At 33.3% G+C, this 26,175-nt stretch overlaps 1 protein-coding gene across 2 annotated transcripts in view; it reads left to right on the top strand.

The window, feature by feature from the left end:
- Window positions 1-26,175, top strand: part of ERBB4 (erb-b2 receptor tyrosine kinase 4) — a 1,139,160-nt gene that overhangs the window by 816,462 nt on the left and 296,523 nt on the right. For both annotated transcript variants that reach the window (XM_059928620.1, XM_059928621.1), the window contains exons 6-12: window positions 2,378-2,496; window positions 5,201-5,342; window positions 9,089-9,202; window positions 9,324-9,450; window positions 15,054-15,127; window positions 15,990-16,080; window positions 17,967-18,166. In XM_059928620.1, the coding sequence (XP_059784603.1) occupies window positions 2,378-2,496; window positions 5,201-5,342; window positions 9,089-9,202; window positions 9,324-9,450; window positions 15,054-15,127; window positions 15,990-16,080; window positions 17,967-18,166 (867 nt within the window). The remainder of the gene's footprint in view (window positions 1-2,377; window positions 2,497-5,200; window positions 5,343-9,088; window positions 9,203-9,323; window positions 9,451-15,053; window positions 15,128-15,989; window positions 16,081-17,966; window positions 18,167-26,175) is intronic.

The following is a 26,175-nucleotide window of genomic DNA, read 5'->3' as shown; positions in this document are numbered from 1 at the left end:
CTATCTCACTTCATGCTATTTTCCAGCTGAGCAAAGCCTGTCAACTAAAAACAAATTAGTAGACTGTCCTGTGAGAACACTGATTTCAAATCTAGTAATTTGATTACTTAACATATGTCTGCCATTTCAATGAGCAACTCTTTTTTTTTTTTTTTTAATTTATTTATTTATGGCTGTGTTGGGTCTTCGTTTCTGTGCGAGGGCTTTCTCTAGTTGCGGCAAGCGGGGGCCACTCTTCATCGCGGTGCGCGGGCCTCTCACTATCGCGGACTCTCTTGTTGCGGAGCACAGGGTCCAGACGCGCAGGCTCAGTAATTGTGGCTCACGGGCCTAGTTGCTCCGCGACATGTGGGATAGGAACGTTAATATAAGCACTTGTATGAATATGAAGAGTTAATGAGTAGATTTAGTTCATCTGCTTACTTTCTCAGAAGCAAGTTTGTCAGATTAAGTCAGGTTGGAGATGTGTCTGAAAAGGTTTCAGAGCAAAATTGCACCTTAAGTGGATCTTATGAATGAGTATTTGCTAGACAGAGAAGCCGGAAAGGGTTTTTTTCATCATGAAGAAATGCATTGTGAAAAGGCAGTGAAAATCACAATTGAGTACCATGAAAGGAACTGGGGACCACAAATGGTATTTCCCTGTCTGGATGTGAAGATCACAGTGAGAGTAGTGAGAGATGCTGGTAGAAATGGTGGTCAATTCATAGAGGACTTTTATTCCTTGCTAAGGGTTTACTCCTCTAGTGCAGAGATGGGAAGTAAGCTTCATACTGTGAAACAACATTGATTTATATGCAGTGGCCCATATTTTCAAATCATTACTTTTAGAGTGGCATAGAGGATTGTGATCTGAGAAATCTTTTAGAAGCCTATGTAATAATTTAGAGGTGAGTCTCAGAACAAAGTTGGAGTAGAGAGGAGGGACAGTAATGAAAAATATATATTGCTAGTATTTGGGATTTTTATTAGGTATGAGAAGTGAGGGTGAGGGGAAAGGAGAAATAGAAAACATGTCCCCAAATTTTAGTTGAGCTACTGGATGGATGGTACTATCATTAATTGAGGTAAGGGAACAAATAAGAGAGATATACTCAATGGTGGAGGTGGGGAAATGAGACATTCCATTTTGTACATCTAAATGAGAACTTTTGTAGATGCCTAGAAATACATGTTGCATCTCAATAGAGAATTCAGATCTGGATCTGATGTTATCTACCTACAGGTAGTATGCAAAGTAGAGATGAATGATTTCATCCAGTTATATGAGCCCTTAGCCCAAAGAAAATTGTGAAGACCAGCTCTGAGGAACACTAGAGTGGTGTCTCGCTATAATAGCAGTGAAGGAAGCTTTGAAGAACTCAAAGAGGTGGGAAGAAACAAGGCTGAAGTGGAAATACAGAAGCAAAGAAATGATGTGCTACACATATGCTGTAAAATTCATTTCTCTAAATACTTTTAAAATATATCTTTGGAATAAGTGTGATAAGCAGAAATGTGTCCCTCAATACTATAATTTTGATGTCCAATGTATACCTTGACATACTGCTGTCAGCTTGGATTGAAGGATGTTATAAGAAAAAACTAATAGAAGTTTTTGTTGTGTTTACTATGACTATATCTCCCTCCCTCCCTCTCTTCCTTTCCTCCTTCCTTCGTTCCTTCCTTCTGGGGTGTTGCTCTGTTCCTTACACAAGTCCCTCCTTTTTCAGAAATCTTAGTAGAAATTTGACTTAAATCTCAGGAATAGAAACAGTTGTCCTACTACTGATCCATTATCTATCTCTCTTTGTCTGTCTGTCTATCTATCTGTCTATCTATCTATCTATCTATCTAGCTGCCTGCCTACCTACCTATTTATTTGTCAGTCACATATCCATTTTATCACCTATCATCAATGTATCTGATGGGAATGATATAATGTGAATCATGTAAAAGTTTCTGTTTCCCTTTCTGCATTGACTACCAAAAATCTTGCACTCATTCCTGGGGACACCTCCCGCCACAGGCCCTCACTGTGCACACTGTAAGTTGACTTCGCTGCTGACTCCATCCTTCACAACCTGCCAAAATGTCGCATTCAGTTGTTCTAAATTTGATTCTTTCTTGCTAAGTTGTGTGATTTTTGTAAAGCCTGTAAGTATTTACTGGAACAAGAAAGAATATAGAAAACAAATTCATGTATTAATTTTGAAGGGTTTTATGCAGTAATTTTGATCAATTTCAGACTTCGTTCAGTAAATGTTTGCTGAGCTGAGTCAATGACAGTTGAGTACATTGTTTCTCCAGGGCTCAGCTTTTCTCAGCTACTTCATATCCCCTTAGAAGTTTCTCTTGGTGGCTGACTTTGATGAGGACCTATCTCTGTCTTCTGCAGTGACAAGGACTGTCTGTGCAGAACAGTGTGATGGCAGATGCTACGGACCCTACGTTAGTGACTGCTGTCACCGAGAATGTGCTGGAGGCTGCTCGGGACCTAAGGACACCGACTGCTTTGTAAGTCTGGCAGCTCTCCCTTTCACTCTCTGGTCCTCCCTTCCATCCTTGTTTGACTCAGGCACATTGAGTCTTTAATATCTTATTAAGATAAGATCAAATTTTGCCATTTTAGGGTTAAGAAAGATACTCTGACTTCCTAGAAGTCATTCCCTCACTGGGTGGCTATTAATTAACTAGGATTGTTCTGTTCTACTAAATGAATTATGTCTTTCTGATTACAATTTATATTATGAGTGAGATTTATTGGACAACATGAAGGAGAACATATTGAGATATCTTGTAAAAAGCTAACAGCATCCTTCCAGAATTTACGGTGATTATCTATGTGTGCTGTTGCATCGTTGAGTCGAGTCTTCTGAGTGGGGGCACTTGCATTTTATTTCTCAAATATAAATTTCAAGATTAAAGCACATAAATTTATGAATTTAACTATTTTACAGTTTATATTGTTTACAAGCTAATATTATTCAAGATTTATAAGATTTACAAATGCACATTTAAAGCGATTTATATGCTAATCGGTGTGATTTTTATTTTAGAAGAGGACACTTTTATGTCCTCAAAATTAACATTTATAGCTTGTAGGGGCCACTTTTTAATTACATTTTGATATCCCTGATAAAGGTCTTTCTATTCTTTTGAATACATGCAGGCAATTCTGTGAGCTATAGTTAATGAAATTTCATACACACAGAGCATTAGTTTCATTTTAAGCTAAAAATCATAAAATAATAAACTATTTTTGTTGCTAAAAATGCACACAGGAATTTATTTTGGTTTTTTTCCCCTCTCAAATATCCAGAGAATACACAGATATATTTAGAACTGAGTCTTTTTTTCAATTTGGCACTTAATTCTGGAAATAAGCAAATTACAGATTATAGCTCTTATGATGTAGATACATAGTAATTTCTTACTTTTCTTAATGTCACAAGAAACTTAATTTGTCTATCCTAATTTTATAGTGAAACAGAAGTGTGTATTGCAGAAATGAGTAGGGAGGAAGAAGGAAAGAGAAGAAAAATATTAAAAATATACAGAAGATGCTCAGCAGATCTTGAACTGAGACCCTTTCCCTTGCCTGTCACCAGACATGGGATTGAAGCTTGATCTGGAAGACGCTGAACAAGTGTTTGTTAGCAATTTCAAAACAGTAGCAACAATAAACACCAACAATTGATGTTAACTTTCACTTAGAAGCTTCACTGCATTTTTTTCATGGTTCCGTTATCACAATAAGCAGAGTGATGAGTGAGCTTCAGAATTCTCATTTCATTACTTTTATGGAATGGTCCAGTGATTCCACTTTGGCATTTAGTACAGAATGTTCAAGAATGCCAGACCAAGACCTTGGTGTAAGTTATGTTGTATTGTATGCTGTCCGGAAGGTAAACTTGTTTGATTTCTCTGGCTTATGTCCCTTTGTTGCCAAGCAATCTGTGCACAACACTGTATAAAATATATTAGTAAAGTAATTATAAGGACACATGAAGTTTTATACCCATAAATTAAAACTTACTGAGTTTCCTAGATTGGTTTTTAATAGATTCTTCCTGGTGAGTGTCATCTTAGTGAATAATGTATTATTGGTGAGTCTCGTTCTGATTATGCATCTCGTAGACCATCATCAGGGAATTGTCATGTTTGCGATAAAGTGCTTGCTAAAACAACAATTAAGAAAATGTTTTGAGGAAACAGAATAAATTAGTGCTTATTAATAACCATACATACAATCTATGATGATACGTAAAATATAGCTTGAGTTCACATTAGCTTGCCTTCCAAGGCCTAAATTATTCCTATGAATGTTTAAATTGTTAAATTAAGATAATTAGTTCATCCCCTATTTTGCTAATCCCATGTTTTTATGTACTTATACATATGTTCTCTTTTTATATCAGATACCTAGCTCTTAGGTGGCACAATTGTTTTTAATCATTCTCAAATGCATTTGAACATATTAACAAATTGAGGTCTCAATACAAATATATGTCAGCAGAAACAAATTTACTTGAACTGGTGACTTTTAGTAAACGGTATGACATTATGAAAAAGACCATATAGGAAATGGTATCATATTATTTAATTATGGACTGAGTATAGCTACTTCTTTACATTTTGGCATCGTACCCCCTACATTTACACTTGACTAGTCACCTGCCAGAGACTTTTCTTTAAGTCCAGTTTGAATGACCATCACATTTTCTCACTATACAATGGTGATGAATGGACTTACCATATCACTTAAGGCACTGAACTCTCCAAACCAGCTTTAAGGAAAGTCTAGCCTGTACAAATGGAGATTTAGTTGTCACCGCCAGACTCTAAGACTCAACATAAACCCTTTGGGTAAGGGTAAGCTTAAATAAGTTTTCACTATTATCTAACTTTAATAATTTAAACCAATTCTCAGTTTAGAAATCAATGGATAGATACCAAGCAATTAGAACATCAATAACTGTAGATGGTGTATTTACTGACATTAGAAAACCAGTTTTGTAAAATTGAGAAGTACAAAACAAATATGAAGTTAAAAAATGAGCCCTTACAACTAGAAAGTTATCAGATTTTCCAGTTTTTATGAAATAGATGTACGCTGAGTAAACAATACAACCTATCACAGAACTGTTGTAGCAGTGTCCCTTTAACAAGTATTATGAAGGTTATTTTTAAAACAAAATTAATCTTTGCTGTGTTGCAGGCCTGCATGAACTTCAATGATAGCGGAGCATGTGTTACTCAGTGTCCACAAACTTTTGTCTACAATCCAACAACCTTTCAACTGGAGCATAACTTCAATGCAAAATACACCTATGGAGCATTTTGTGTCAAGAAGTGCCCACGTAAGTAACAGGATAAGAAAAGCCAAATCAATTAGCTCATCATTTAAAAACAGAGGAATTTCATGTAAGTTTATTGAATTCCAAAATGGTGACAATATTGTGAATTACTTGAGAATGGGTACTATTATTATCATTTCACAAATAAGAAAATTAAAATTCAAAAAATTGAAGTGATTGGTTCATAGTCTCAGCAAAGTAGTGGCATGTTTGAAGTTATAGTACAGTGTCATTCATTGACTTCTAAACTCAATATTTTCACTATATGTCAATGGTTTTGCACAGGATTTTGTTCCTCAGAAAAGTGACTAGTTAAGTAGCAAGCTATGTAATGAAAGAGATCTGCTCTAATAACAATGCATTTTCACCTGAAATTATTTATTATTTATTTGTAATAGAATATATAGCATTATAGTTTTAACATCAAATTCAATGTTAAACAATAACAGTGGATATAAAGGGAATGTTAAGGGGCCTTTACCAAATTGATAACTCATCCTGGGGATTCAAAATGACCAATTTAGCTTTCATCAAGAATAGTATATGTCTCAATACCTGTTCAAGTCAGTTTCTTTGCTTGAAAAGACGAATGAGAGAGTTCTTCAATGTTTTACTTACTGGAAGGCTAAAAAAAAAATCACTACTTTTGTCCACATACTCAATTAAAAGAAGACTTTACATTCTACAGCACACAGATATTGTGTTTTTGTTTTTGTTTTGCTTTGTCCACGTGATGAAGTATGAAGTGAAAGGGACATGGTATTAGAGTGGCTTTGGTTATAGCTTTGCCCACTTATTAGTCGTGTGATTTTAGATGAACTATTTAGTTTTCTATTTCCTCCTCTTTAAAATGCGGATAATCATATGTACCCTCTGTCTTTCCCAGATACATTATAAAGATCAAAGGGATAGGGAATAGGGTTCAGAGGAATAGTAGTAAAAACAGGTCTTTGAAAGCAATGATGATTCCAGCCATTATTATTAAATATTTTATATTGGTTAAAAGAATAATTATGAGTATATATATATATATTTAACATGGCTCTAAATTACCATTTTAAAATCACAGACACACTAACTGTAGGATAGTAGAGATTTTTCCATCTTAAACAATTTTATATCCCAAGTTATGTTTTTGACCTAACAACTTCTCATCTAAAGTTACCCTGTATTTCCCCATCTACTATCTTGCAAAATACGGGGCTTGAGAGTATTGTAGAATGTGGCTAGATGAGGAATTTTTTCGTTTTCTTAGTCAAATGTCCTCCTGCTCTACTACCTTCATATTATGGTGGCTTGCCCCAAAGATAGTCAAAACCATGCTTTTTTGAGATTTTTGGTGCTTTCCTTTTTATTCAAGCCCTGAGGTTGAGGCCCAAGGCTTGGGCTGGAGTGGAAGACCAGAAAAATCTGAGCTAGGGAATTTTCCTTTTCTTTATTACATCCTTTGTAGTGTCTCATCTGAAGTCTCTCAACTCCTAAGTTATGACAAGGGGCTAAATACTTAGGACTGTTTTTTGAAATTACATGCCCAGTTACCATAGATATGGTAACTCATAAACTTCCTTTCATGGATTAGTTTAGGTCTATCCAACTACAGATTAATTTAAAGGACTTCATTATTTATCTATGTAAAATTCAAATCTTTGAGGGACCTTGATCATAAGGCATGGTTTGCTAAACTGTAGCTGTCTTAGAAAAACAAAGATGTTCAGTTTCTAAATACTGGTCTACAATTCCTAATTCAGAATTCAGAAATTCAAAAACCCTAAACAACAAATATCTTTTGAAACTAATTTGACTGCAAAATCTGAGCCTAACTGATAATGAAGATATTTATAACCTTTTTTAAAAATTTCACTCGGCATAAATTGCTGCAAAAATGTGGAAGTTTTTAAATACGAGGTATCCCTAAAGACCTTGCAGAAAGGGTGGTTACACCTGTTGCAGGTTGGGTTCCCCTGAGACAGAGACTATGGTTGTTAAGAAGTGTTCTCAGAATCAAGACCCATGAGGGAAGGAAATGAAGCGAGATCAGGCTGTGATGCAGTCTCAGCAAAGTGTCTCTTTTGTGGTGGATGCCCTCTAGTGGATGCTAACTTGGAATACAAAGATCTTCACACTTTATACCCACGTCCATGGATTCATATATATGCCTCTACCCCAGACTCCCTTCAATCCCAATTCCAGATTTTCCAGTACTTCTTCTCCCAGGGCAAGCCACTGCTCATGAGTTCATATTTATTCTAAACTCCTATTTATTCCCTACAAAGTAAAGGATCATTTGCACTACCCAGAACTATACCCATTGGTGGGATTTTTCCTGCCACTATATTTCAAGTCCACTCCTGACTGAGGCTGCAGGGCAGCTGCCATCCATTTTCAGCTGCTTGCACCACACCCCAAGCTTAGTTTTTGTCTTCCTCTGTCAGCTTGTCATACGTGCCCTCTCTTGGTCCCCATGCAGCCATAGGTATGAGCTTAGTGAAAGGTGCCAGCACAGTGGTGGATGACGTGGGAATTTGGACCGCTTGCTTATTCAGTTTACTTGTGCGTCTGCCCCTGCTCACATCAATCCCAAATGTACTGCTTCCATCTTACAATGGATTGCTGTTGGACCTGCTCAACATTATGATGGTTTTTAACAAAACCTTGTGTATGATGGGCAATTCTGGCTACAAGATCAATCTGTGACCCATGGTTAGGTAGTCTGTCTCTGCCAGGACCCCGAAGTATGTCAGGAGTTGTGTATTAAATGGTGTGTAATTCCTAGAGGTCTCGGCTGGGATTTTCTGGTCGGGACTTGCCATAACTCCACGTGGCATATTTTCCCGCCAGAGATACTTCTAATGTCATAGAGCTAGAGCCTCTTGGGTTTTGTGATCCAAGTAGCAGAATTGCTTGTACCCCAGCCTGGATATGCATCATATGCCTTTCCTGCTCTGGGCCCCCTTAAAGGTCAGAAGCCTTCTAGACTACTGAATGTTGGGCCAGAAGCAGTTTTTCCAAACATGGAAAGATGCTGCCTTCAAAACCCAAAGCAGCCTAGCAGGTATTGTGTTTTCCCTTTAGCGTGGGAGGCTCTAGATGCAAAAATTTGTCCTTATTTTTGGGAGGGAATGTTCTGGCATATTCCAGACCACTGGATTCCTAAACATTTCACCATGTCAGGTAATTAGATGTTCCTGGTTTAGTTAGTATACCTTTCCTAAAGTACTGCCCTTTCAAATTTCATTTTGTTTCTTCGTGTGAAACGATGGGACAGTTTCTACGGCACTCCATTGAAAGGTGAACACATTTTAAACATTTCCTCTTGGGTATGAAGTGCACTCCCTTCATCCAAGGCAGTTTAACTTCAGCTTCATTTGTGCTTCATGTAACTTGAAGTATTTTTAGACTTCAAACTTGCATCATGACATGAAATGAAGTGAAACTACTGAAAAACACAAACTAAATGTCCTGCAGTTTCCTAAGTCTATAAAAGAAATTCACTATCTTGGGGGCAATTCAGAATGAGGAGCAGTAGTCAAGCAACTACCAGTTGTTGTTAACACACACTGCGCTTGGATTTGAATGTGGTGTTCGTCGATGCTATTTCAGGTGGAGATATTTAGACAGAGTTGTTTTAGGGAAAGAAACGTACATACTATCATTTTCAAATGGAAATAATTTTCAAACCCTAAAATATCTTGTTTTAAAATCTTTTGCTGAACCTCAGCATTATTGCTAATTTTACCTTTTTTTATCAGATAACTTCGTGGTCGATTCCAGTTCCTGTGTGCGTGCCTGCCCTAGTTCCAAGATGGAAGTAGAAGAAAATGGGATTAAAATGTGTAAACCTTGCACTGACATTTGCCCAAAAGGTGATGATAGTTTTTTCATTTTATAATGAAAAAATACTGTTATTTTATAATAAAAATGCAATAATTTATTGACTAAAGAAAAATTTTCTCAGCTCCCTAATTGTGCATCTTGTTTCTACAGCTTGTGATGGCATTGGCACAGGATCATTGATGTCAGCTCAGACCGTGGATTCTAGTAACATTGACAAATTCATAAACTGCACCAAAATCAATGGGAATTTGATCTTCCTTGTCACTGGTATTCATGGGTCAGTATTACATTTTTATGGAAAATTGTTTTACAAAGTGCAGACAAAGCTTAAGAGATTCTTTAGTTTTGTCTGTTTGATTCCTTTTGACACAGAGTTCCACTATACATTAATGCTTTCCTCCAACAAAATCAAATGCCAGATTTCACCAGCAGTGATTGTAAACCAAATTTTGGGGGTACATCCAGATTATGAATTTGGTGACAACTTAGATTTAAAAATATAGATTTATATATAAGCTAAGATGTATTTACAGGACATTTTCCTCAAATCCATAGATTTCAGTAAGCTTGGCACATTTGTGGATATGTTTAGGGAAACAGTATCAGTGGACAAAGTGGGGAATTTCATTCAAATTCCTAACCAATTAGTTCAAAACAACATAAATTAATGCATCTCACAGAAAACAAATCAGTAAATTGAAATTCTGAGCTCTCAGGTATTTTCTTTGCCCTGCTGCATCTTTTTCTGTTTTAGACTTGGGAAGTTAGTAAGAAATCTATTAAGTGAATTTCATTTTAGCAATAAAAATTGTAACATTTTCTGGGCCCCTTCATTACAGAACCATCTGCTGTTTTTAACTGGGAAAATGACCAAGTTTGCATCCTTTCAACTGCAATGAAAATATAAATATTTTTACTTTATATTTTATCTGTTTGTGTATATCACTACTCAATCCCTAAATATTAGTGCTACGGGCTACAGATAAAAAATATCACTCACATATTTCAATTCAAAAGATTACTCTAAGCATATATCATTTCTAGAAGCAAAACAATTTAACACATTATGAATAAACACGTCAAATAGGAACAACAAGAGAAATAGAACAAAGCGTTTCTTTCCATTCAAATAAATTACTGTAGGTCTTAGTACATAAAGCATTTCTTTACTTTAAAATATAGCTTTTAATATGGATCTGTGCCAGAAACTGTAATAGTATGTATTCACTTTTTGTTATATTTGGTCTAAGAGGTGAGTCTTGTTGTTTTGTTTTGTTTTTTAAATAAGATCCAGATTTTTAACATCTCTTTAAAAAAATATGTGCATGTGATTACTCTTAGTTTACATGGCACCAACCTATTGGAGATGGGTGGTACTACCATTTTGAGATGGGACACATTGAGTCGGCTCCACCATGGACAATCTGTATTGAGCTGTGTGGCTTCCATGTCAAACAACTCCAATGTAAAGTTGAGAACTGGGTTAATAATAAATACCTACATCCTCTGGTTGTTGTGGAGATTCAAAATAAAACAAAATAAAACAAAATATACATTTTTTTAAGTGTTCAGCCCAGTGGCATACAGTAAACCTTAATTAATGGTATAAAAAAGAAAGAAAAAGGTGGGGGAAGGGAAGGAGTTACAGAGGGAAAGGAGAGAGAGAGAGAGATAAAGAGAGAGATTGAAAAGTAACAAAAATAGAAGTTAAAAATTGCTAACCCCCCCGAAACAAAAAAAAGTTAAAAAGAAGGAGAAAAAGGCACTTCAAGAGGAAAATCTCAGTGACTATATCTAGTACCTAGTTTATATCACAGCATATAGTGCAACAGATAATATTTCATAGACTACTGGAAACCAAATAAAGGCAAAGTTATTTTCATGGCAATCCTTACTTTATGGTAAGTCATACTTCCTAGTTCAGACGATTATTATTTGTCATTAATTATAGCACTTAAATGTAACATTATAATTAATATTATTGCGTCTTAAGCATAATATATAAGGCATTTTCCAGGACAAATATGTATGTGAAATATGATATGTTCCTCATTCCTAGTCTCATGCCAACATGAAACATATTCTGAAGCCTTTCCCTTTCATTTTAGGAAAGTATTAATATAAAGTTAATTGAGTAGGTCTCAGACACTTATGTATAGGCATATGTGTATTCATGTATGTAATATGTGTGTGCATATGGACAGAGAGATTTTAAAGATGAATAACATGAGGTATTATAAACAGAAAGCTTTCAGTAAATTAACAAAATTTTTTACTTCACTTAATTTCCATTACCCTAAATCTTCTACTAACTAGTTTTTAATAGGATGTATGGTTTGATTAAAATAACTAGGGTATTTCTTTAAACTAATAGAAATGAAAAATCCATAATTAAGTAAGAGTATACTTTTCTTTTTTTTTTTTTCCACACACACACACACACACACACACACACACTGTATTTTATTTTTACAAGAGATAAATAGACTGACACTAAGCATTGTACATGGATGACCACCACAAAAGCAACAATGATTGCAATTACCAAACATGAAACACACTCATACTATGTCATAATATTGACATTCAGTCCAGTAATCCTCCACTGTAACAGCTCCTTTACTTTGCAGTGAAAATTGATTTGTATATTCTTTGCCTCTGAGTCCTTGTGGGATTTTTTCTTTTTTTAAATTCAAACAGAAAGTCACAAAAATTATACTCATCCTCATCAGTTCACTCAGTCCCATGTAATTAATTTTTTTCATCTTGATCTTTTGTTAGCACTTTTATGAGTTCATCAGTTTTTCATTAGAGTTCTGAAAATGCTTATTCGTTCAGTTCAGCAGTACAGTCAGTTACCAGAAACCTGTACTTGTCAGAGTCTTTTCCATGAATTTCCTGAAGCTGAAACCCTTTTATAGGAACATATTTACAAAAGCATCAGAGTACACCCAGAACTGTCTGTAAATGACAAAAGACTTAAAAATGACCACGGTTAAAGATTTGATGAAACTTCATAATAATGCAGTTGACAAGAAAATTAGTTATTTCTGAGATACACATTTTAAAGTAATAACTAGGATTATGACTTATAACATTATACCAGAACATATAAGATTTTTAGAAATTTCATGTAATGTCTGAAACATTTATATTAACATATTTCCATACAAATACTTTTCAAAAACAAATTTCTGCAAAAAATAAATTTACTGTGAAGTTGTCAACTAAAACGTTAACATATAAAAGAGATCAATGTTCAATTTATAGAACGATACCGCCATTGCTAGAAATAAACTAGGCACTCTTATTTCCTTATTTAGAATGGGAACTGCAGGCAAAATGCAGTGTTCAGGGTTATCATAGGATCCCCTTTCATGTCTTGTCATGTCTAATAATGTTCTTGTGAATATGCTTAGAGCAACAAAATGCTCACCAAATAAGCATGTTCATGCTGTGTCACAGTGTGACACAGACAAGAAAGTACTTAGATGATAGACTGTAATGTTGATAGACAATGGAAAACAGATAATGAGTTTGGTGAAAAACATAACGTGATTTCTATGGAATTGTGAAAATATGTTTCTCTCTCTTTATCCTGAGCTTTATTTTGGATCACCCAACACAATGACAGGGTGGGCATAATGTTTTTTTTTCATGGTCCTGAATTTAGCTAGGAAAGTTCTCAATTTTAAAATCTATGGATTTCAAGTGGCTGTAGGGTGGAACTCCCTAGGGGTACTTTTAACTTGGTAAGTGGGATTCTGTCAATTTATTTTATGAGAGTCCTGAATCTCTAAAATTAAGTATATAAAATTTCTGTGGTCCATTGGGCTTCATGTGAACAGTCCAGAATTCATTTCATTCCTGACAACCTGGAAGTGTTCTCAGTAAAGGTTTGGACTGACCCCATTACTGTGTGCTTGCCCTGAACTTTGAGTGTTTCTCAGTAAAGCAGGAATATTTGATTATATGGCTAGAGCTATTCTAGACACTGCTTTTCATCAAAGAACAAATGTTGAAAGTTCATTCTACTACTGCAGAGCTGATATTTCATGTGCATGCAGACATCTTTGCACATTAGAAAATGATAGCAACCAGAATTTTCCCACATGATGAACCTAATTTTGTGGCTCCATATTCACCGAAAGCATAGATATTCATTCTATACATCTTCAGTTACAAATAGAGCAAGTTTGCTAGAATATTAATTTAGACTTTAAGCTTTTGAAAGGTATTCATGTCACATTAAGGAAAATCTTAATTGTTTATGTGTGAATTATGGGGACACTCATCTATAGTGTTTCCAAGCCTTCTGTAACACGCCATGTTAAACTAGTAGCACAATGTATTGATTATACTTCTTAGTTTTTCTCAGTTTGAAGCAGTAATTTCATCAAGCAAGATTTTTTTTTTCTTTTAAAAGATATGGGATGGTTCACAGTATAGAAAATATGCTGATGAATCAAGCAGAGAGAGCCAGTAAAAGGTGGTTCCAGAGATTAAGGTTGCTGAACTAATAGAGAATGTTTTCAAGGCTCTAATGCCAGGATGAATAAATGCCAGTGGATTCAGACTCAAATTCTTAGAAGAAAGGCCATATGCCTATCTGTTTGCCAGGGGATTGTGGAGCACGTTGACTGATAGCCTCCAATGGATCATGTATCCTAGTGTTTATTCCCCATGTGAAAAAGAAGGTTCTCAGAGACTGGTAAAACAACAGATATCCAGTGCAAGGATAAAATTCAGTTGATTGCTAAAGGTGGACACAAACTTCTAAAAGAGCCTAATTCCTTGTTTTTAGAAAGTTTGATCTCTCTTGGAGAAATGACCAATGAATGGAATTTAATTTTTCTCTGAAGAGTATATATTAATATAAGGTTTCTACTTGCCCAGAATAGCACAGAGCACCTTTTAAAGTAATAAAACCTAGAAAAACTACTATATATTACTTAAGAAATTCTGAAAGTAGTGCTTGAATTACTGACAAATGTTTAATATTATGTTTATAATTGGCTTAATATACAAGAATGCAATTATTTTGTATGGGCAGGATGTTATAAATGAAAAATATTTTCCTAAGATGAAAACTTCTGAAAAAAATCCATTAAATATTTAATTTTAAAGGTATTTTATAGTAATTTTTGTAAAGACAGGGCATTTATGTATCAATAACATTAATTACAAAAAATATATTTATGCATTAGGAGATAGTATTTTAAAAAATCCCCAAAATTTACAACACATTTTGAGTATTGTTAAATTTGTGGTAAATTTTATTTTCAAATGTTAGTATGATTCATATAGAGGGAAGCAAATAGTTCCTTCATATGAAAGTGAACATAAATAAACAGATAGGAACAAGATTGCCTTGATAGATAAATGTAAAGATACAGAAAAAACAAAAGTTTACTTTCTGTATTTGTTTTCACCCTTCTTATGAAATTACAGGTTCTGTTAGCAATTTAGTATGCTTTGAGGAACCCAAAAGGCAATTATTCTCACCATAACATAATTTATTTGCAGTGTATATTTTTCCAATTGAGAATAAACTTTTAAAGGCAAAATAAAATGGTTAATAAATGGAATTGCTATATTTGGAGGTTTATTCAGGATAGTCAAATTGAACTGTTCCTCTGGATCTAGAATAGCCTTCAATGAAGAACTCATATTCTGTGTCATCAAAATTTCCTGAAAGTACCTTTTAATCCCCTTCCACATCTAGAATAGAAAATCTGGATAAAACATTGCTACCCTTCCTATTGCTAATTAAAATTCAATTGGAATGAAATAATTTTTGTCACATTTCTCATATTTTCACCCCTTTATCTAATTTTAATTTTGGCTTCATTTTTTTTTTTTTTTCTTCTTATTTTCTAGGGACCCTTACAATGCAATTGAAGCCATAGACCCAGAGAAACTGAACGTGTTTCGGACAGTCCGAGAGATAACAGGTAATTTTTAAAGTGAGTTTGTTGTGCTATGAACTATGTGAATTTTAGTCTTTTGTTAAAAATATTACATAGTATTGGAATTTGCAAAGCAAATTCTAGTTTTGAAAACACGTATTATTTTAAATGATGGGTGTCTTACTTCCTTAGCATCTGTGCACATTTTGAAATCTGTGGAATTAAAAAAAAAAAAAATCCTTGAGATTCTGATGTTACTCTTTTTGCAAATGTCAGTGGATCTTTGAACACATGTGTTTCTATTTACTTTTCACAAGTACTATTGAGGATGTGTAGCATGTAGGATTCATTTAGCATATGTTTACTGAGGACCTAATATGTTCAGAGCTGTCATAGTAGGTGATATGGGGCCCATAGACATGAATCAGACATGGGTTTGCTATCAAAGAATGTAAAATCAAATAAGGAGGCTTAGTTATATACATAAATGTCTTAGAATGCAAGACAGACAGCTGATGTTGTAAGTGTACAGATAAGGTGGCAAAAGATTTCAGAGAAATTAAACTCTTTGTCTAGTTAGACTAAATATTTTTTCCATTTAGAAGAATAAATCAAATTAAGAATCAGTTAAATCTTTAAACCATACATTTATATAATTCTGTATGTATATATTCTTGGTGTTCATTATTTTGACATTCATCATCTATTGAGTATTGTAGCCCAGAAACTTTGGGTAAGACACTGAATCTTGGAAGAAGAAATATGAGATAGAATGGTTCAAAAATAGGAATATTTGCTGCCTTTTTCTTACCTCCCATTTTCATCATGTTTTAAGAATAATTGGTATTAAACACTGTTACTGAGACAATGATATTCTGAATTATTTTACTGCCCTTATCTTTTGTAGGTTTCTTGAACATACAATCATGGCCCCCAAACATGACCGACTTCAGTGTTTTTTCTAACCTGGTGACCATTGGTGGAAGAGTACTCTATAGGTAGGTGTATATATTCAAAGTTACAGGCCTCTGCATCATGTGTACATTATGTCATAGCCATCAGACTCATTGATTTACTGATTCTAGAAATATTGGTTTTCCACTTTAAATTCTAAAGGAAAGCTCAATGAAAAATACTCCTGATTGTGCTTTAAAGTATACAACTTGATTTTTCAACTGCCTGTCACTTAAAGTAATTTTAGTGTTTGGCAGTTGTGGAGTCCATGATGTGAACCATAAAACTGAACCTTCTTTTTGATCATATGTTATCATAATTAAAAGATAGACTTGAATGACTTTGTAATGACTTCGGTGTATGGGATACAAATGCTGTTTTACCAGGAAGTTCTCGTTTTGTCTCTGGAGCTATCATTTGAACAAAGTATCACAGCGCTGATATTTTAGAATTTGGTCCACTATGCTACATGCAGTGCTGGTTAATAATGGACAGATAATCAGGGCTCAGAAGGATACTGTTCTAAAGTTCTAATGTCAATATTTTTATTCACATAATAAAAATATATGTTTTAATATTTATTAAGCCACTGTTTTTATTTTACTTCAGATTTCATCTGCACAAAATTATTGTTTATGAACAGTTAAAAGTTGACTTATATAAGGAGATCTTGATAATTTTTCTACTTAAATCCAAAAGATGCCTAAAATCAATACTGTCATTAAATATTCTATAATAATGGTTCACAGGAAGTCCATTGAATTTTGCTATTAAAACAGGTATATCTGTAAGAGGTTCTAAAATGTAAAGGGGAAAAGTGCTTAATAAAAAAGGATAGTTGAGAGATATAATCTATTCAAGTGCTATATGGAACCAATTTTTACTATCCATTGAATAAAGTGTTATAAATCTAAGTCAAGGCATTATTATGCTCACATTGTAATCAACAACTAAGGGTGGTTATGATGGAAACAAAGATTTGAGAAAGTGAATTACATCCCATTTGGGTACATACACACGTTATATATCTGTATATTATAGTTCTCCATGCATGTGTATATATAAAACACATGAAAAAAAATCTGAGTACTAAAAGCAAAGCAAATTTAGAGGACAGCTTTGATTTCTAAAATATAAAATAATGTTCATAAGTTGATTGAAATGTGGGAAGCACATTTAGTCTTTAAAAAATAGAAAAAGAATTTAATTACAAAGTGGACTATTTTGAGAAAACAACATCCTTGAAATGATAATTTGTTTCTACAGTGTAGTTGTTATTTAACTTTTAGAGATGATTTCTCACTTGTCCAAGCCTTCTGAGTATTTTTTTTAAATTTTAGTTTAGTTTTATTCTTCTCTTTAATTTTTAACATCTCCTATCCTTATACATTTTTCAAGTATTACAATTAACGCTTTGGTTTCTGAGGTATAAATTAAGGCTAAATATCTATGGTCATTCTCTGAGATATTTACCTTCTGAAAGTGTGTCTAAATCTATTAAATAGTCAGAGTAGAATTAATGTCTTACTCTGGGTAGATGAACAATCACCCCATAAACATTTATTTAATTATTTAGTCTTAATACAGGATTTCATTCTTGAGGAACTTAAGATTCAGGGGTTAGGAGGGAAGGCAGTGAGCAGATATGTCAGTGGTACATATATAGGCAGAGATAGAGATATCATTGATATTCATAATTATAAAAGATGGGCTTTTTTTGGGGTGTCAAGTGATTACTTTTAAAACAGTCAGCATATAGCAAGTAAAGAAATAGTATTTGTATCTCAGGTTTATTAATTCAATCATTTTTACACTCTATTAACATTCTTTTTGGAGTAAGATATGACATCCTTATTTTACTTCAAGAATGCATGTCATGGCCAGAAGACAATTATTACTGTTCCATTTTTTTCCTCTCCCCTCTCTTTAGTGGCCTTTCCTTGCTTATCCTCAAGCAACAGGGCATCACTTCTCTACAATTCCAATCCCTGAAGGAAATCAGTGCAGGAAACATCTATATCACTGACAACAGCAACCTGTGTTATTATCATACGATTAACTGGACAACGCTCTTCAGCACAATCAACCAAAGAATAGTGATCCGGGACAACAGGAAAGCTGAAAACTGTAGTAAGTACATTACCCAAACATTAAAAATCTAGAAACTTTAAACATTTTTTTTCTCATTCTACATTGGACCAAACAGTTAAACATAGTGGTCGGTCAGAATTGTTGCCTTCTTTTTCTCAACCCTTAAAAAAGGTTGGTATAAAACAAATGGGTAACTTTTTATAACACATTGCATGCATTTCTAATGTATTTCATGTTCTCAAATCTTGCCTAATCATAAGAACCCTCCTGTGGAGATTTAGATTCAATAGGTGTAAGTGGAACCTGGGAATCTAAATGTTTAATAAGCATCCCGGGTAATTCCTTGGATCCAATCAATTTATGGAAATCCACTCTATTAAATTTTCTGTTTACTTTTTGTTTCAGAGAATTTGATAACATAGAATAACAAATAATAACAAATAGCAAATAATAAAGTATTTGCCATTTAGGAGTGGTGGGAAAAAAAAAAAAAAAGACGTGTTCTTCTGAAATGTGTAAAAATGCTGTTCCAGAAGTTTGCAAAAGTTCATTTCATAAATGTGTTTTTGTAGGCAAGGAGCAATCTCTTTTTTCATGTATTTTACTACTCATCGATCCATTCCATCACTTCTTTGTTACACAGAAGCAAATAATGTTTTCATGAGTATATAACTATGTCATTCCCATCTTATACTTTGATACTCCAATGATTAATACTTAATTCTTCCCTGTTTTTCTCCTGGGTATTACTTTATTCTGCATCCTATAAGTGCTACTACTATGCATATAGTAGTGACTTACATATAATAAATGCAAAATAAAATGACTTAGAATTCAAAGGATCTGTTTACAGATGCATATTCTTGTTGTGGTCATGATAAGTCAGTCCTTTTAAAAGTCACATTTCTTAAGAAACATTTTGCTCTTAGGAAGTCTTCTTGCTTCTTTAATCTCACCATTGGAACAATCACAAGGGTATACATACATAATGATTAAGTTCATTAAGTATGTGAATGAATAGTATAGGACTTTTTTAAAAATGTAAACTCTTAAGAGGCCAACATGATTTAAATTTACCAAGTTAAGTAGTCTGTGAATTAATTAATTAATTTATACCTCACCTTGTACCCGAAAGGGTTTAAGGCAGCTCAGCCTAGCAATTTTTATAAAATATAACTTATAATTTGTGAGGAATTCACATTTTAGCTCTTTTGGATCCTTAAAAGTATTTTCCAGAGAAAAGAGACCTATTGCAACATGAGTTTCCTGTTTTGAGTGAACTTAAGTTCTTATATATTCTTCTGTTCCTCATAGAATCAAGAAATATAAAATATTATTATATATCAAAATATGCATGTCCACATTGAATGAGATTTATCCTTTCATTGAGCCTAGGTTGTTTCCTTGGTTTTATACCTTTCTGAAACCTGACAGAAAGCTTGCTTTTTTTTTTTCTTTACTTAAGCTTCTTATTCCACATTACTATATTTGTGTTTGTACATGCCCCAGACAAAGTAGATTATTCATGGAAGTAAAATAGAAACTTTTTCAACACTAACTTATAAATATTTCCCTAAGTCAGGGTTATACTCTCCTTTTCTTTCACTTACTTCAAAAAACAAAACAAAATGAAAATAAAACAATAGTACCTCTACCTTTCAAAGGTAAGATTTAGGTACGAAGACAAAAAAAAAAAAAAAAAAAAACTAAGAAAAAATAAAAGAATGAGAGGAAAACATTCTTTTTCTTTAACTCATTTAATCATTTCACAAATCCCTTATTTTACCTTTTGTAAACCTGAATAAAAAGCAAATGGGAAAAGAAAATGTGGAAAGAAATTAAATGTGAAAAAGCAAGATAGGAAAAATTTATGTAATTATTCCATATCTCTTTAAGACTTCTAAAATTTTGAAACAACCAAAAGAAGATAAATAATAATAATAATAAACTAAAAATCTAACATTTTCTTCAACTTTCAGTGGTAGGTCTCTTGGAGGTTTATCCGTTTTTCAAACCATGAACCTATTTTATAGTTGACTTTACAGTTTCAGGAAGAAATGAACCAATTAGAAGAAAGCAGATTTGTAGTGCTATAATTTAAAATTAAGCATATAATTTTTCATTTTTAACATCTTAGAGTAAACAATTTTTGCATGAAATCCATTTATCAAAATTTGGGTTTCAGTCTCATAGTACATTGGATCCTGCATTTTCAGAAATGTAATTATCCTATAAACTTGACTTCAGATGTGCTGCTGATGTTTACACTGAGCCTGCAATGGTTGCCCACATGTGATTAAGGCCATTTTATCATCCATAGTATTATCTGCAAATAGGAAAACAAATATTTGCTTCATTTTAAATGTACTTCAATATTGCATTTTTAGACATTCTCTCTTAATATACCACACACAAGACATATATGAGCACACACACATATTCATTATAAGACATATGGATACACAGACATACAGCATAAGGTGTGTATTCATATGCTCACACAACACATACACATGTACACAACCCTCGGACACATACACATGCATTCACATGCATAAACACACACACACACAGTCACCATAAAATACTCTCATCTAAATCTGCATATCAGCTTGGTAGCTTAAAAGAAAAATCAGCCTTGATTTTTAACAGTGTTTTTTGGAGTTCAACATGATTTAAAACAACAATGACAATAAAAGAAAAACCTCACCTCATCTATAAAGTGTGACCATAGCTTGAGCAATCTTACTCTTTTAAGTTAAAATTTTCAAAGCAGACTTTATGGTTTGAAGAGATTGAGATTGAGAGAAACTCTAGGACATGAAAAGCTGGAACATTTTCTGCCTCCTTCATTTGTATGGTTGTGGTAGGGACAAAACAGTGCTGGTTGGAAGGAGTTTTATAGTAGGTTTATAAAAGTATTTGAAGTTTCTTTAAATAGCTAAGCATACATTTTTAACACCAGATTTTTAACAGAATTTAAATTTTTAACAGAATATGAACAGTGAAGAGATAAATACTACACCAAACCTTCGTAATCTGAGTTACATTTGAACTCAGACATCTCTATTTTTAAAATATTTGCACATATACACTTAAAACCAACATAAAAAAGAGAGAAACTATATTCATAATTACCTTTCAAATTGAAATAATTTTATTTTTCTAATTATAATAGTACTTTTATCATTGTTAAAAAACAAAACAATAGACATATAAAATAATGCATACTTTTTGGTAAATAGGTAAATAGATAATGAAACATATGTTCATATATAAACTGGATCATACCATATATATTTAAATACTGAGGATCTTCCATGTCAGTATATAGAGCTCTTCCTTATTCTTTTTTTTTTTTTTTTTTTACTTTTTATTGGAGTAGAGTTGATTTCTAATGTTGTGTTAGTTTCCGCTGTACAGCAAAGTGAATCAGTTATACATATACATATATCACTGTTTTTTAGATTCTTTTCCTGTATAGATCATTACAGAGTATTGAATAGAGTTCCCTGTGATATACAATAGGTCCTTAATAGTTATCTATTTTATATATAGTAGTGTGTATATGTCACTCCCAATTTCCCAATTTATCCCTCCCCCACTCCTTCCCTGCTGGGAACCATAAGTTTGTTTTCTACATCTGTGACTGTAGAAAATTTCACTTATTGTAAATAAGTTCATTCATACTATTTTTTTAGATTCCATGTATAAGTGATATATTATGATATTCATCTTTCTCTGCTTGACTTACTTCACTCAGTATGCCTTATTCTTTTAATTTATTTATTTTTTAATAGATCTTTATTGGAGTATAATTGCTTCACAATACCGTGTTAGTTTCTGTTGTACAACAAAGTGAATCAGCCATATGCATACGTATGTCCCCATATCCCCTCCCTTTTTAGCCTCCCTCCCATCCTCCATATCCCACCCCTCTAGGTCATCGCAGAACACTGAGCTGATCCCTGTGTGCTATGCTGCTGCTTCCCACTAGCTAACTATTTTACATTCAGTAGTCTATATATGTCGCTGCTACTCTCACTTTGCCCCAGCTTCTCCCTCCCACCCTGTGTCCTCAGGTCCACTCTATATGTCTACATCTTTATTACTGCCCTGCAACTAGTTTCATCAGTACCATTTTTTTTTTTTTAGATACCATATATATGCATTAGCATATGGTATTTGTTTTTCTCTTTCTGACTCTGTATGACAGACCCTAGGTCCATCCACCTCATTACAAATAACTCAATTTAATTTCTTTTTATGGCTGAGTAATATTCCATTGTATATATGTGCCACATCTTCTTTATCCATTCATCTGTCAATGAACATTTAGGTTGGTTCCATGTCCTGGCTGTTGTAAATAGAGCTGCAATGAACATTGTGGTACATGACTCATTTTGAATTATGGTTTTCTCAGGGCATATGCCCAGTAGTGGGGTAGCTGGGTCATATGGTAGTTCTATTTTTAGTTTTTTAAAGAACCTCCGTACTGTTTTCCATAGTGGTTGTATCAATTTACAGTCCCACCAACAGTGCAAGAGGGTTCCCTTTTCACCACATCCTTTCCAGCATTTACTGTTTCTAGATTTTTTGATAGTGGCCATTCTGACTGGTGTGAGGTGATACCTCATTGTAGTTTTGATTTGCATTTCTCTAAAAATTAGTGATGTTGAGCATCTTTTCATGTGCCTCTTGGCCATCTGTATGTCTTTTCTGATGAAATGTCTATTTAGATCTTCCACCCATTTTTTAACTGGATTGTTTGTTTTTTTGATATTGAGCTCCATGAGCTGTTTGTATGTTTTAGAGATTAATCCTTTGTCTGTTGTTTCATCTGCAAATATTTTCTCCCATTCTGAGGGTTGTCTTTTTATCTTCTTTATGGTTTCTTTTGTTATGCAAAAACTTAGTTTAAGTTCCATTTGTTTATTTTTGTTTTTATTTCCATTACTCTAGGAGGTGGGTCAAAAAAGATCTTGCTGTGGTTTATGTCAAAGAGTATTTTTCCTATGTTTTCCTCTAAGAGTTTTATAGTGTCTGGTCTTACAGTTAAGTGTTTAATCCATTTGGAGTTTATTCTTGCGTATGGTGTTAGGTAGTATTCTGATTTCATTCTTTAACGTGTAGCTGTCCAGTTTTCCCAGCACCACTTATTAAGGAGGCTGTCTTTTTTCAATTGTATGTTCTTGCCTCCTTTGTCAAAAATTAGGTGCCTATATGTGTGTGGGTTTATCTCTGGGCATTCTGTCCTGTACCATTGATCTATATTTCTGTTTTTGTGCCAGTACCATATTGTCTTGATTATTGTAGCTTTGTGGTATAGTTTGAAGTCACGGAGCCTGATTCCTCCAACTACGTTTTTCTTTCTCAATATTGCTTTGGCTATTTGGGGACTTTTGTGTTTCCATACGAATTGTAAAATTTTTTGTTCTAATTCTGTGAAGAATGCCATTGGTAGTTTGATAGGGATTGCATTGAATCTGTAGGTTGCTTTGGATAGTATTGTCATTTTCACAATATTGATTCTTCCAATCCAAAAACATGGTATTTTTCTCCATCTGTTTTTGTCATCTTTGATTTCTTTCATCGGTGAAAGAAGTGAAAGATTTCTTTCATCAGTATAGTTTTCTGAGTACAAGTCTTTCGCCTCCTTAAGCAGGTTTATTCCTAGGTATTTTATTCTTTTTGCTGCCATAGTATATGGGAGTGTTTCCTTAATTTCTCTTTCTGATTTTTCATTGTTGGTGTATAGGAATGCAACAGATTTCTGTGCATTAATTTTGTATCCTGCAACCTTACCAAATTCATTGATTAGTTCTAGTAGTTTTCTGGTGGCATCTTTAGGATTTTCTATGTATAGTATCATGTCATCTGCAAAGAATGACTGTTTTACTTCTTCTTTTCAAATTTGTATTCCTTTTATTTCTTATTCTTCTCTGATTGCCATGGCTAGGACTTCCAAAACTATGTTGAATAAGAGTGGTGAGAGTGGACATCCTTGTCTTGTTCCTGATCTTAGAGGGAGTGCTTTCAGTTTTTCACCATTGAGTATGATGCTTTTTGTGGGTTTGTCATATATGGTCTTTATTATGTTGAGGTAGTTTCCCTCTCTGCCCATTTTCTGGAGAGTTTTTATCATAAATGGGTATTGAATTTTGTCAAAAGCTTTTTTGCATCTGTTGAGATGATCATATGGTTTTTATTCCTTAATTGTTAATGTGGTGAATCACATTGATTGATTTGCATATACTGAAGAATCCTTGCATCCCTGGGATAAATCCCACTTGATCATGATGTATGATCCTTTTAATGTGCTGCTGGATTCTGTTTGCTAGTATTTTGTTTAGGATTTTTGCATCTATGTTCATCAGTGATATTGGTCTCTAATTTTCTTTTTTTGTGATATATTTTTTCTGATTTTGGTATCAGGGTGATGGTGACTTTGTAGAATTAATTTGGGAGTGTTCCTTCCTCTGCAATTTTTTGGAAGAATTTGAGAAGAACGGGTGTTAGCTCTTTTCTAAATGTTTGATAGAATTTGCCTGTGAAGCCATCTGGTCCTAGACTTTTGTTTGTTGTAAGATTTTTATTTATGGTTTCAATTTCATTGCTTGTGATAGGTCTGTTTATTTTTTCTTATTCTTCCTGGTTCAGTCTTGGAAAATTTTACCATTCCAAAAATTTTTCCATTTCTTCGTGGTTGTCCATTTTATTGGCATATAGTTGTTTGTAATAGTCACTTATAATCCTTTGTATTTCTGCAGTGTCAGTTGTGATTTCTCCTTTTTCATTTCTAATTTTATTGATTTGTGTCCTCTCCCTTTTTTTCTTGATGAGTCTGGCTAAGAATTTATCAATTTTTTTTATCTTCTCAAAGAACCAGCTTTTAGTTTTATTGATCTTTGCTCTTGTTTTCCTCATTTCTATTTCATTTATTTCTGCTCTGATCTTTATGATTTCTTTGCTTTGACTGACTTTGGGTTTTCTAGTTCTTCTTTCTCTACTGGTTTTAAGTGTAGGGTTAAATTGTTTATTTGAGATTTTTCTCGTTTCTTGAGGTGACATTGAATTGCTATAAATTTCCCTCTTAGAACTGCTGTTGCTGTGTCCCATACATATTGGGTCATTGTGTTTTCATTGTCATTTGTTTCTATGTATTTTTTTTACTTCTTCTTTGATTTCTTAAGTTATCTGTTGGTTATTTAGTACTGAACTGTTTAGACTCAATGTATTTGTGTTTTTTTACTGTTCTTTTTTCCTGTAATTGATTTTCAATCTCATAGCATTATAGTCAGAAAAGATGCTTGATACAATTTCAATTAAGCTGTCTATAAAAATATTTATTGAATAAGTGCCATATTAATGGTAATTCCATTTATTTTCTATTTTTCATATCAGTACTGCCATAATGTGAATCTTAGTTCATAAAACATTTTGTACTATGCAATCATTTCCTTGAGCTAAACACTTAAAAGTGGAATTTCTGTGAAATGAGGTTATATATAATAAATGTTGGTATATATTGCTACATCATCTTTCAAAACTACTAGATTAGTTTACACTTGTCCTAAACAATGTTTGATAAGGAATATTTTCCCCTACTCTTTACAACACTTGATATTATCCATGGTTTTAAATTTTGGTGATAAGAAATATGAAAAAGAGGTCTTTTAAATTTATATTTTTTAGTTGATATTGAGCCTCTTTTTATGTGTTGACTGATCCTTTCTATTTATTTTTTGTATATTACATAGTTATAAGCTTTATCCATTTTTAATTCTGGATTTGAAATAGCTCATCACGAATTAAATCCATTAAATTTTTGTGTCTTAAATATGTTGTGTATAATTTTCCTTCTATAAGTAATTTTTTAAAATTTTGTCTTTTGATAGAAAAACATTTTATGTTTTTATCTAGTTAAATGGATACATCATTCTCTTTTTTATGTTTATGATCTTGGCATAGTCTATCTTTTTTCTTCTAGTACTTTAAAACTATATTGAAATTTTTAATCCATCTAGAAGTTTTGGTACAGCATAATT

Source organism: Balaenoptera ricei, chromosome 7, assembly GCF_028023285.1.
Source record: "Balaenoptera ricei isolate mBalRic1 chromosome 7, mBalRic1.hap2, whole genome shotgun sequence".
NCBI lineage: Eukaryota > Metazoa > Chordata > Mammalia > Artiodactyla > Balaenopteridae > Balaenoptera > Balaenoptera ricei.
The sequence above is the reverse complement of the archived record's forward strand: the minus strand, read 5'-3'. Positions and strand labels throughout refer to the sequence as shown.